This window comes from Procambarus clarkii, chromosome 39, assembly GCF_040958095.1.
Source record: "Procambarus clarkii isolate CNS0578487 chromosome 39, FALCON_Pclarkii_2.0, whole genome shotgun sequence".
Classification (NCBI taxonomy): Eukaryota; Metazoa; Arthropoda; class Malacostraca; order Decapoda; family Cambaridae; genus Procambarus; species Procambarus clarkii.
In genome coordinates this window covers 3765360-3779182 of record NC_091188.1, presented here as the reverse complement: position 1 = coordinate 3779182, position 13823 = coordinate 3765360, and the positions used below count along the sequence as shown (strand labels likewise).

The window sequence follows — 13823 nt, the reverse complement described above, 5'->3', positions numbered from 1 at the left end:
CCACCATAACAAGTGGGAAATGTCTGGTTAGGTTAGGTTATGTATTGCCACAAAACTCTCTGGCACTTTATGGAACAAAGACCTGCACCTTACTCTCAAAACTGCTTCTCCTGATAAGTTGCACATCTTGTGGAATGTCCTGATTTTCAAAATGATCAAAAAAATTTCTTTCTCATTGTTCCAAAGTCATTGGAAAATCATTCCAAAGTCAAAGATCTGATACTGTTGACATTGTTTGTCTTTTGTCTTTTTGTACTTGTATTGCCATACTAATATTTAAGAATTTTTTAATATTCTGACACAGATGGTGTAAAATAGTCTTCCAAGTTACCTGTTGAAGATTCTAGGGATCAATGTCCCAGTAGCCCTGTCTGGTCAGGTCTCCTGGTTGCTGGTTTGACCCACCAGGCTGTTTGATGTAGCCTGATGTACGAGTCACAGCCTTCTTGTTCAGGTATCCTTTGAAGGTGCTTATCGAGTTCTCTTTTGAACACTGCAAGAGGTCGGCCAGTTAGGTCCTGTATGTGTAGGGAACGTGTTGAAAAGTCTTGAGCCTTTGATGTTGATTGAGTTCACTTTGTGTGCCTATTGCACCTCTGCTCTTCAGTGGTGCTAATTTGCACATCCTGCCATGCCTTCTGGTCTCGTATGGTCTTATTTCTGTGCGCAGATTTGGAACCAATCCTTCTAATATTTCCAAGTGTAGATTATTTTTCTCTCCCACCTGCACTCTAGGGAACACTAATTTTTTTTTAATTTTAGGCAGTCGTGATAGTTTAGATGTTTTACTGAGTGGATTCTAGTGGTAAAGGGTCTTTGCATGCTCTCCAAGTCAGCAATTTCTCCAGTTTTGAAAAGGGCTGTTAGTGTGCAACAATATTCCACTAGAGAACACTAATGTCTTAAAAAGTATCGTCATTGGCATGGTATCTCTTCTTTAGAAGGTTCTTGTTATCCAGTCTCATTTTCCTTCCTGCTGTGACAACTATTTTGTTGTGTTCTTCAAAATGTAAGATCTTCTGACATGATTACTCATAAATCTTTTATATTGCTTTTTCTGTCAGTAGTGTGGTTTGACTGTTTTATATGTGGTTTCTGCTTTGTTGTTTTTGTTTTTTCCATAGCACAGTAATTGGAACTTATCCTCATTAAACTCATGTTATTTTCTGTGACCCATTGAAAGACCTGATTAACATCAGATTGGAAGTTTGCTGTCCTCTGTGTTATCTATTCACATAGACAATTCTTTTGTGTTGGCACATGCTTTTGATAATTACTTACTTGCTTGCTTCAGTGATAAGGATTCTATATAATTGGGTTAGCTAGTACTCTATGGAATTAACAGGCATTGTTTTGGGAGTGTCCAAATATAATTGGGTTCATTTCAGATGAGCCAGATGCATTTCTTTGCTGTCCTGTTATCTCACAGTAAGATACTAATTGGGGATTTTCTTTGCTGGTTATTTCAAAGATTCCTCCGTTTCCAGACTTGTAATTAACTAAGTGTTGTTAAAGAATTAGAGTTACACTCATGGTGTCCCGTCTTCCCGCACGCTGTCATAATGCCTGGAAATTACTGACAGTTTTGGTCTCCACCACCACCTCACTTAGCTTGTTACAATTACCGTATCTACCATTCTGTAAAAGTGAATTTAATTATATTTCTTCAGCAGCTTTGTTAAGTTAGCTTAAATCTATGACCTCTTGTTCTTGAAGTTCCAAGTCTCAGGAATTCTTTCCTATTAATTTAGTAAATTTCCATTACTGTACTACTATTGTTTTGTATGTAGTGATCATATTGCCTCTTTTCCTTTTATCTTCTAATTTTGGCATATTTAATGCCTCTAACCTCTCCTCGTCGCTCTTGTCTTTCAGTTCCAGGAGCCATTTAGGTGCATGACTTTGTACCATTTCTAGTTTGTTGATGTGCTTCTTAAGATATGGGCACCATACAACCGTTACATATTTCAGATTTGGTCTTGCAAAGATCATGAACAATTTCTTTAGTATTTCATCATCCATGTATTTAAAAGCAATTCTGAAATTGGAAAGCATAGCATAGACTCCATGCACAATGTTCTTATGTGGTCCTCAGGTGGTAGTTTTCTATCTAGAACCACTCCTAGATCTCTCTGAGAATTTTTTTAAAGCTTTTTCACGTAATTTGTAGGTCGTGAGTGATCTATTTTCTCCTATTCCACATTCCATAACATGGCATTTATTCGCATCAAATAACACTTGCCAAGTGGTGCTCCATACACTTTATTTTATCCAGGTCTTCTTGAATGTCATGACAATCTAAGGCCCACATAAGCAAATCCATACATCACCCACATTTTTTTTTTATGAAGTGGGTGAAGAAATTTGGCCTGAGAAGTGTGCATTTCAGTTGTATAGTTTTGTAAGAAGTGCCAGACCAATCGGGTTGTAGGGACTGGGCCTGTGGGTTGCTCAAACATCTGCCTCTTGGACTGAGTTATCAAAAGCCAAACCTAGCCCCAGGCTGGGCTTGGGGAGTAGAACTCCCAGAATCTGGTCTGGACTACACTATAATTGTTTGTTCATAGGGGAATATGAAATATAATTTTGCCACATAATTTCCATTCTTTGTGGATTAATTGAAATAAAACTCAAATATCATACCAGTATACTTTACTACTCATTGATATTTTTAAACATTAACATTATTTTGATACTGTAATTGCCTATATATAACAATTTTGGCAAAAAATTATCTTGAATTAATTCAAGTACTATTACGACCTAAATACATATCTTGTATAAACATGATATATAAGTCGTTTTACTGCATCCGGATCACTTTTAGCAATACTTTCTAACCATCTTTCTAGGATTAGCTTTGTGGGCAAGTGAAAAATTACCCTCATCCACTTGTATAATGCTGGACTTTGTATGTAGAAAGCCAATGCCAGCATTTTCTCACGCACACTGAATCTGAAATAAAAATAAAAATGTCATCGTAGTAACATTAAATACAAACATGAATACAGTATAACCAACTTTCTATTAAGAACACTCATAAAATAAACACCAGCCCAATTATCCTGCCAAAATTGCAGAATGAATGAATGGCTAGGTAGAAATTCAAATAAGAATTTTTTGGAAAAATGTTGCAGCATGAATGGCATCCTTAGCAGCAGTGTCTACAAGTTCATTTGAGGGCACCAGCATTCAGGAGAGACAATGGACACTGTTGGCATGCCCCAGAGGGCATACCAACAGTTAAAAATTACCATAAAATAGCACAGGCTCCAGTAATGAGTCTCCGAGGTTTAGGATTGGGAAGAAAAAGTTGGAATGTGTGGGGGGGGGGGGGGGATGGAACAGAGGGCATAACATTTACTCAAAAGGTATGGGCAGCCGTGGAATGGACACTGAACTGGAAAAGAAGCGAGACAAAAGGAACGTCATTCCAGATCAAGAAAGCAGTGGAGTTAGGGGTACCAGGAACCCCTGGAGGGGAGATAATATCTGTGGTAAACCCTTCTGGCTCTCAGCTCCACCTTCCTCATCAGCCCTTCCCTGTCTTTTGGCTCTTCAGCCTATGATCATCTAGGCTGATGTTCATTCCCTCCAAACCATCCTCGGTTCACCTGCTCTCATTCTTACTCCCTGCCTGAATCTGAGACAATAGACTTTATAATACAGTAAACTACTTTGAAACTAGCACATCTCTCTCTCTCTCAGAAATGTAAATCTGGTTCCTCTCCCTCTTCCTCCTCAGTTTGTAAGAAGGCCTTAATCCTCCCCTTAAGCTATTTTCTCCATTCTTGTTCCTGCATCACCTGTCTCAAGCCATCTGATCTTGCTCCACTGTGTTTATTTTAGTTTTCAAATAAAGCTATTCAAAATCTCACATTTGCTACCTAAATATTTTAAAGGTTCCTGTATAAAACATTTTATATTGATTTTATGATGAACGAAAATGTGCAATTAAATATGTAAATGACTCCAGGGAAAGTAAACTGAAATAATGTATATATATACCTGATGCCTTGCACATTATTACAACCAGATTTAAGTTGTAGTGTAAAAAATATTAGCTGATCTTCTGTCAGAAATCTTGATGCACCGTATACAAGGTCTGCCAGTGTATACACTCTTGGTTTTTTTCGTAGTTCTTGGACAGCACGGCAATACCTCTGCTGCAGAGATGCCACTTGTTGGTTATAAGTCCTGTAATAAAATTATTTATATAATTAATCATTTGTTTTGTTGGGGGCAAGGCAACCTCTCCCTGACAAAACCTGTATCTCATTTTTAACCTGTTAAGCTTATATATGTTAAGCCTAACATACATACATACATACATACATACATTATATATATATATATATATATATATATATATATATATATATATATATATATATATATATATATATATATATACGCGAACAAGCCTGAATGGTCCTCAGGACAATATGCAACTGAAAACTCACACCCCAGAAGTGACTCGAACCCATACTCCCAGAAGCAATGCAACTGGTATGTACAAGACGCCTTAATCCACTTGACCATCACGACCGGACAAATATATACCGGATATATATAACACACACACACACACTAGCTAGAATATGCAGTTGTTGTGTGGTGCCCATATCTTAAGAAGCACATCAACAAACTGGAAAAGGTGCAAAGACATGCTACGAAGTGGCTCCCAGAACTGAAGGGCAAGAGCTACGAGGAGAGGTTGGAAGCATTAAACATGCCAAAACTAGAAGACAGAAGAAAAAGAGGTGATATGATCACTACGTACAAAATAGTAACAGGAATTGATAAAATCGACAGGGAAGGATTCCTGAGACCTGGCACTTCAAGAACAAGAGGTCATAGATTTAAACTAGCTAAACACAGATGCCAAAGAAATATAAGAAAATTCACCTTCGCAAATAGAGTGGTAGACGGTTGGAACAAGTTAAGTGAGAAGGTGGTGGAGGCCAAGACCGTCAGTAGTTTCAAAGCGTTATATGACAAAGAGTGCTGGGAAGACGGGACACCACGAGCGTAGCTCTCATCCTGTAACTACACTTAGGTAATTACACACACACACACACACAAGGGGCCTCGTAGCCTGGTGGATAGCGCGCAGGATTCGTAATTCTGTGGCGCGGGTTTGATTCCCGCACGAGGCAGAAACAAATGGGCAAAGTTTCTTTCACCCTGAATGCCCCTGTTACCTAGCAGTAAATAGGTACCTGGGAGTTAGTCAGCTGTCACGGGCTGCTTCCTGGGGTGTGTGTGTGTGTGTGTAGTGTGAAAAAAAAAAAAAAAAAAGTAGTAAACAGTTGATTGACAGTTGAGAGGCGGGCCGAAAGAGCTACGGCCCGCCTCTCAACTGTCAATCAACTGTTTACTACTTTCGGCCCTGTTTACTACTTTCGGCCCGGCTTTCGTTGAGCCGGGCCGAAAGTGGCTCAACCCCCGTAAAAACACAACTAGTAAACACACACACACATACAGTATTTTAGGCTTATATTGAGGTCCCCAACAAGGTTGAACTCCCCCCCCCAACCCACAAGGATGCAACCCCACAACAGCTGACTAACTCCTGGGTACCTATTTACTGTAAAATGAATAGATGAAAAATTCACATGTTAATCATTAATTAAAGATAACTAACAGTTAAAAACATACGTTTGGTCTTAAGTATGAACAAACTAATGTACCTTTTAATGAAGAAATAATTTAAAAATTGCACCTAACACATTTATATACATTATTTAAACTTGATGACATAACACAATTGACCCACTGGTTGACAGTCAGACACAGTTACTCCTAGTAAGTGAATGGCCAACTAAAACAGAAAAATGTGCTAGCATTCAATATAAGCAAAGCAATATTCCCGACATCCAAAATCATTTAAAATAAGCATGTAAAATAAGATAAAGACTCCATTTTGATCAAATGTATATAACATTATTTACAATTACCAAATATTAAATAACTGAATTACAAAATAACAAAGAAAGTAAGTGAAACACACACAAACATTTGAGCCCCATCTGACATGCCCCCTGTTCTCTGTGGGAAAGTGACTACCTGTACACGTATTTGATTTCTCACAAACAAAAGTACTAAATCTATTTTTCTATTTCACTGTGGTGGTTCTTGCATTTTGAGGTCACAGTACATGTTCTGTGACATGCTACACATTTATTTATCAAAAGAAAGCACAATGGGTAGTGTTAGTACATATTTTGGTGATTATATGGTACATTCTTGCAAAGCCTCTAACACTGACTTAATTGTCACTCAGCAACCCCCCTTAAATTTGGATATTTTGTCAATCTAGTCTAACCCCTGAAACTACAAGGCTACTAAGTCAATTCCAGTTTCAAGACCCCCACCCCCTTGTTTGTGTACTTCCCACTCACGAGAGTGTTACAAACACCAACACCTCCCCCACTCAATCAAGAGATTGGGTCGGGGAGGTGCTTACCAAATACTGCTTACCAAAAATGGCCCACTAGATACTCAGATTAGTGTGGGTGTTTGACTAGGGGGAGAGTGAGAGTGGGTTAGGGAGTGATGTAATACTCAAACAGAATAACACTTGCATAATACTACAATTACAGCAAATTTAGCACAAACACATTTCTCATATGAAATAATTAGATAAGCACCAAAAACAAAAGTAATGTTTCAGCTCTGCTAAAAAAAACTTACCTAATCATCTGCTTGCTCTTTATTCTTCTCCCTCGTGACGAAATCTTGGGTTTACTGTCGACCAACTCAACATCTGTGTCAGCCTTGCCTTCATCACTTTGAAGAGATTTTGTGTTAGAAGTAGATGGCAGGTTTTTGTCATCATCTTCACTTTCTGCATCATTAGACATCTTGGGAATTTTGAGAGGTGTAACATTTGTAGTCTTTCCCGTTGTCGTGATCACATGATAAATAAGGCTTTCCTCATCATTGACTACTGATGTTTCACCTGTATCCACTATCTGTATTTTGGTCTTTCCATCTGGCCCAAGCACTACTTCTATTCCCTCTTTTAATTCAGACCCTTGCTTAGTAACATTGAATGACTTTAATTTATTAGAAATGGACGGGGAATAAATGTCTTCATCAATCTCGCTCATATCTTCAAGCACGTCTTCATCCAAAATGTCTTCATTTAATGAAAACTTCTTTCCAAAAACTCCAACACAGCTGGTTAAAAGGTCATCATCCAATGACTCTAGTGGTTCAACTTTTCTGCCTCTGCCCCGGCCTCTGCCTCGGTGTGTGAATTTTGAACAACTATTCATTAGATTTACCTCCTCTTCATCAGACGTATTAAAATCTGTAACATAATCATCTAAAATTTTTGATCTTCTTTTCCTTTTTGGTTTGTTCTCAGTGTCTGTCTCAGCATCTCCAGGGTCCTCAGTACTGTCATATGCTAGTGGTGAAAAACTTGTCTTGCACGTCAAATTTCCAATCTGTGAACTGGAACTTAGTTTAGATGAATGATTCGTGGCAACTGTGTGTGATTGTGTTGTTTGAGGTATGAAGGTTCCTTTTCTTGGCCGACCCCTTTTTCTTCTGAAAACAACTGCTGGGTTTGAAGGTTCAAGAGTACTATGAGAATCTGCTGACAGTAAAATATGATCAGGTCGTCCAACACTATTATTCTCACTAGAATTAACCTCACCACTAATGCTAGTTTCAATTTCTTTAAACTCACTGTCCGTCACACGATATGAACCACTTGGTTGTTTTTCTAATTTTCCTTCCTTAAGGAACTTTTCCATAACTTGGGAGGATATATTCATCTTAACTTTTCTGGCACCACTCAACATGATGCTCTTTCCTTCAGCTGTGTTCTGGGTCTCAGATGTTACAACTGAATCCACAAAGCTGGTGTAAGGGTCTTCTACTTCAGATAGTGGTTCCATCTTAACTGATGAATTTTGTTCATGCTGAGCATCCAAACCTATAACCAAAAAAAAGAATAATGTTATGAATATTTTTTTATGATCATTACTCCATTACCTACTTTCATGATATGGGGAGGTATTAACTTGGAGGTAACAGAAAGAAGATTAAAGATATTCAAACAATTCCTCACCCACTTATAATATATTTCAAGCTACACAGGTTCACATAACTTGAGCACTATCATACCTTCAGTCAACCATGCACAGCTGTGCCCCACTGCTTCAAATCAAATAAAATCAAATGTTTATTCAGGTAAAAGTACTTACATAGAAGATGCATTCCAAACATAATGTTATATTTATAGATGGAGCTAGTACACACAATGCCTAAAGCCACTACACACAATCATGTGTCAAGTGCTTCCCATGAGTGGTCATGTAATATTGGTAAAACGAAGTACACAAGTGCTCACAATAAAGCAGATAAACACCAAGTTGAGAAAAACTTTATTGGAAGGGAAGGGAACTATCACGAGAAGCACCAAGCCATTGCGACTATATAGCACTGGGAAGGGGTCAGGATAAGGATTTGGGGTGGGATGGGAGAAAGGAATGGTGCTCCCAACCCCTTGGACAGTCGGGGATTGAACGCCGACCTGCATGAAGTGAGACCGTCGCTCTACCATTCAGTCCAAATGGTTGGGGATGATGCCTTGCCTGTAAGTGCTTCTTCAAATGTGGCAAGGTTTGGAGTCAGGAGCTTGGTGACAAGAGCTCGATACATGACCTTCCTCTTTCACAGCTGTATGCTTACTGAGTAGAACAGGAACTTTTCTAATATGTGCAGTAGGTCACCAGAACCATTTCATGGCTATTGGTAATACTCATCATGTCAGCTGAGGAATAATCAAATCTGATTCAGATATACAAGACTAGCTGCTTACAAGGAAAAATGAGAGAGCTCCACCTAGAGAGGTGAGGGATTATTTAAGTCACAATGTAAAAACTTTACAGTATTAATTTAGCAAGTGAGGTTACAATGCCGAGTATTCCCAGATTCTCTTTAAAGGTCTTGTAATATGGAGTCCACTGCCACCACTTGCTTAACAATATATTTAAACAATATAATTTGTGACTTACATCATCCCTCACCTTTCCTACCTCAACTCTTCTGCTTTCTGTGATAAAAAATCATACAAGCAAAACATCATCTCAAATAGTCTACTCTCAACTTGGTGTTCCTCTACATTTAAATAGTTATATATATTCATTCCAACCTAGCAAAATGATTCCACATCACCTTATTTTCGATCTCTACTTGTTCTCATTCAATCCTCAATTCCTCACACACACACTTGCCCATTTTGTTAAACCATCTACTTGGCCTTCATCTATTTCCCATATACTCAAATTCCTCTCAGATTTTCTATATCGACTGCTCCAACTTTCATAAGTAAAAATGCGTCAAAATTTCCAGGAATTTTGACGCATTTTTACTTATCTCATCCATTCCAACCATAACTTTCAGTGTACCAGGCCCTTTCTTTACCTAACTTACCTTACACTTAGCTTCTCTTCCACAAACTTCTTTGCTTGTAAATTATATACTCCTCAGCCACTGCATATACTGTGCTCAGTTTTAGTCTTGAAATATGCTTGAAGCACTATATAACAGTGGCTTTTAAAATACAGTGTAGTGAACATAGTAAATTAATTGCTGCAATCTAGTTTGAATTTTTGTAAATAAAAATTTAATTATTTTTTGTTTTATTTTAATACCACTTGTAAATGCTCACAATCTGCAGATAAAACCATTAGAAGGAAAAACAGTATGCAGGCACCAACTCTTACTAGAGTCCAGGAGCTGATGACAACTATCAATTGGTCTTGGTCCATCATCAGTCTCTATACTCATCTTAAATAGTGATGCCTTCTTACATGTGAAATTTAAGTTATCATCTCCCCAATTCTCTGTGCCATCCTTGTCATTATCTGAACTTTCTGCAATGGCAAACACATTATTAATTATCACAATATAAGAAACCTGAATAGAATGGAGAGAGACTTAATAAAGTATGATCACTAAATATTTTATGGAACAAAGTATATCAGCTATTCACAAATGATATATTACACACTCACACTACTCTGTATATCATATAATGTGTGCTTGACAAGCTGCTTCATATGCCACATAGTACAGTATTTGCATCTCCCCGGAGTTGTTTATGATCAGCAGCAAGGGGCTAGTGCCTAACAGTTAATAGGTAGCTTTGGCAATGACTTGCTATCATTGGAAAAAACCTCTCAAGTACTTGTAAATCAAGTAGCCAATACCCCAAGGCCAGCATTATTATCAACATTAAAACAGTATAATGACATGCACATTTACCTATTGACACCACCATAATACTTAACCTGTAAAATGCATCTATTTTACAGAACCAATTAATTGGTAACATAATAGATCTGGAATGAATGGATTGTTTGAAGCATAGGTTAGACATAGGAAAATGTAGATAACACACAATATGGTAAAGAACAAGGCTGGGATTTGTTTCAAATGAATGAATAAATGTATTTGTATGCACCTGTATAGTAATGTACACCTGACCTTATGAAGCAGTGGGTTGCTGAAGTGGATTGGTGCTGGAATGTGGTAGTACTTATTTATTTGTGATCTTATGTCTTGTGCAGTATTATGAATGATATAATGAATGGATGAATGATATTTTGATTTCTTTATTAAATACTGTAGACAACATCTTATCCCGTATCCCGAGTCATCTCAAGAGGATTTCGGGTCTTAGCGTCCCCACAGCCCGGTCCCTGACCAGGCTTCCTTTTTGTTACACACCCTCAGGAAGCAGCACGTGGCAGCTGTCTAACTCCCAGGTACCTATTAACTGCTAAGTGAACAAAGGCATCAGGGTGAAAGAAACTCTGCCCACTTGTTTCCGCCTCAACAAGGGATCGAACCTGGAACCTCAGGACTACGAATCTGAAGCGCTGTCCACTCAGCTGTCAGGCCCCTAGTGGATATACTAGGATATCAGTACTCCATATAGCTCCGTATATCAGTAACATAGCTGTATATACATAATGTACTGTAATACTGTATGAGCTCACTTATCCAGACTATATGGGAAGGACCCCCTTTCCCCATTCTGGATACACAGAATTCTTACTAAGTACAAAAATTAACATTCTCAATTTTAATATCACAACCAACATACAGTAATTTGAATTTCCCCACACACTATAATTAAAAACTATGCAAGTACAGTACTGTAATTTAAAGCAGAAACTTCAGTTTACCTTGTTACAGTTTGTCTTCTTGATTGATAATGTATTATTAGAAATCCGTAGTTCTTGAAAATTTATGTAAACTAACCTAACAACATTAAAATTACAGTACATAAACTTGGTAAGGTCAGTTTTGACTGTCTGCTGCTGAAGATTCACTGGTTGAAGGCTCTTGGCTTTCTGGTGAAGCTTCACCATTTGAAAGTCCTTGGACTGTTTTTCGAGCTTCAATTGTTGAAGGTCTTTGGATACCTTGTGAAGCTTCAGTGGTTGAAGGGCCTTGTTTGCTGTTAGTACCAAATAAAAATCGAGTTTAGCTTGCCTCCTGTGTTCATTGGCCTCTCTTGTGATCAGCTTTTTGGTTCTCCTTAAGTACTGATACATGTTTCCAACTTCTGGATTAGTACAATTGGATGAAAAATTAATTAACGTCAACAAACGACACGAGTAAACTGTTTAGTTGTCCATGGTGTTGGTTCCTCATTGTCATCTTCGTCTTCCTCATCAGTAACAGATTGGAGAATCTTTTTCTGCTCATCACACCATATCCTGGACAATCAGCATCTCTTTCTAGCCATTCAACCACATCCTGTCTTTCTAAACTTTCACCAGCATTTCTGAACATTCTATAGATTTCATCTATAAATCCTTCAAAATTCATATCTACTTCTTCCTCTTCATTTACTGTGGCTGTTAGGATTTTCTTCCAGGAATTCTTCAAAGTCGATTCCTTTACTTCACTCCACACTTTGGTCCAGTTATAAATTGCCTCCATGATGGAAGAGTTTTCCAAATTCTCAAGTTCTTTTTTTTTTGTCTTGGTATCCCTGCCAAGTTCCTCATTTTTGTTTTGCCTCAAGCGGCAAAAGCATCAAAACTTCTTTGAGCATTTCATTGTACAACTTCTTTGTGGCAAAGATAACACCCTGGTCCATAGGCTAGATAAGAGAGGTGGTATTAGGAGGAAGTGTCATACATATTATCTTGCCATCATGTGAGGTTAAGGTGTTGATACTGGGGTAGACAGGTGCATTATTATCAAGCAACAGCAAAGCCCGAACTTCACTTGGCCTCACTTAGTGTTTCTTAATTTGATGGTCATGATCTTTCTTGCAAAACACACCATGAAACCAAATGAGAAAGGTCTCCTGTGATTTAGGTCTCCTGTGTAAATCATGCATTCATGCAGGGAACAATGTTTGCATTGATGAACTGTGCTGATCTCTTTGGATATGAATGGTAAACAGATCCCTCATATTGGGATTGACATCCTAAACATCTATGGAAAACAATAAATATGTAAAAGATAATGTAAAGGATTAAAAGGAACAAAATGTAATAATTGCAGTGGCACCAGTACATTACAGAAAACAATAACACACCAGCCTGTGCATATTCTTGGATGTGAGGAAGAGCAGAAGGTGTGAGCTCTGGCTGGGAGTTGGTGTGAGTGATATCTCTTGAATGAAAGTGATCTGAGCATATCCACAACTGAGGTCTTTCATTTCTTCCAGATATATACTCACTCAGAAGCTTCAGCCAAACAGCACGTCTGCAAAAATATTAGTGTGTATATGAAGGTTAAGTTGCTTTTCCTGAATGTAACAGTCTCAAATTAAAATGATGACTTACATACTTCAGTCTATACTAAGGGAACTAACATAGATATGTGGCCTTAAGTGCTAGTAGTGACCGGTATAAGCGAAGTGTTGTCAACATCTATGTTAATCATGCTCTTACACACAGCTCCAGTTGGAAGTAGGTTTACAAAGAACTCAATAGAGTAAGGCAGGGCCTTGTCAACAACAGATACTGTAATGATTATGTCGAAAAGGTCATTAATAAAATGAAGGTGAGCCACCATGCTACCTCTGATGAAAAGATCAAAACTAAAGAATCTGTCCAACCTATTAAACTCTTCAACAGGAACTCTAATATTACATAATGTGTCATCATTTGCATGCAGTACCCGTGGTGTGGTGGTAAAGCACTCACCTGACATCCTTGTCACCACTAAATCAACAACACTCGCCCGATATTTCGCGAGCACTTTGGCCTGGGTTCGTATCCTGGCCAGGAAGGATTGACTGGGTGCTAATCCTTAATTGCAGCCTCTGTTCACCAAGCAGTAAATGAGTACCTGGTTGTTAAACGATTTGGCGAGTCGTATTCTGGGGAAAATTAGGATTAAGGACCTGCCCAAAACGCTAAGCGTGCTAGTGGCTTTACAAGAATGTAAGAACTCTATGTTGCAAGATCAATTCATTACTAAACTATGTTTTCACCAATCCAAACGTTACCTATCTGGATCCTCAGGCACTGAGAAATATATAACGCCAGTCCTGAAGGTGTAGTTCTTACAGTTCTTGATGCAGCATCCTCTACTCCCTTCACTCTCCAACTCCGCCAGACTTGCTAATATCGCTTCTTCCTCCGACCCATCCATATCAAGACTGTTGCAGATACTTCTTCTTGATAGTAGGTGCAGTTTGCATGAAGGGTTTGTCCTCCCGGTGACTGCTTTGCAGATACCCTTGTATACCCTAGTATACCCTTGACCACCAGCTGATGTTGTTGTGGCCGCGGCACCTGATACGTTTCTGCTCCCGGGTCACGCTGCCG

General features: G+C 38.4%; 1 protein-coding gene across 1 annotated transcript; it reads right to left on the bottom strand.

Moving 5' to 3' along the window:
• Window positions 1–2637: 2637 nt before the first annotated feature.
• On the bottom strand, window positions 2638–13823 carry LOC123760327 (uncharacterized). The gene is made up of 6 exons (XM_045745920.2): window positions 13502–13823; window positions 12584–12753; window positions 9747–9896; window positions 6697–7951; window positions 4009–4197; window positions 2638–2955 (listed from the first exon to the last, which is right to left on the bottom strand). The coding sequence occupies exons 1-6, from the start codon at window positions 13645–13647 to the stop codon at window positions 2757–2759; spliced, it is 2109 nt and encodes a 702-aa protein (XP_045601876.1). The 5' UTR covers window positions 13648–13823; the 3' UTR covers window positions 2638–2756.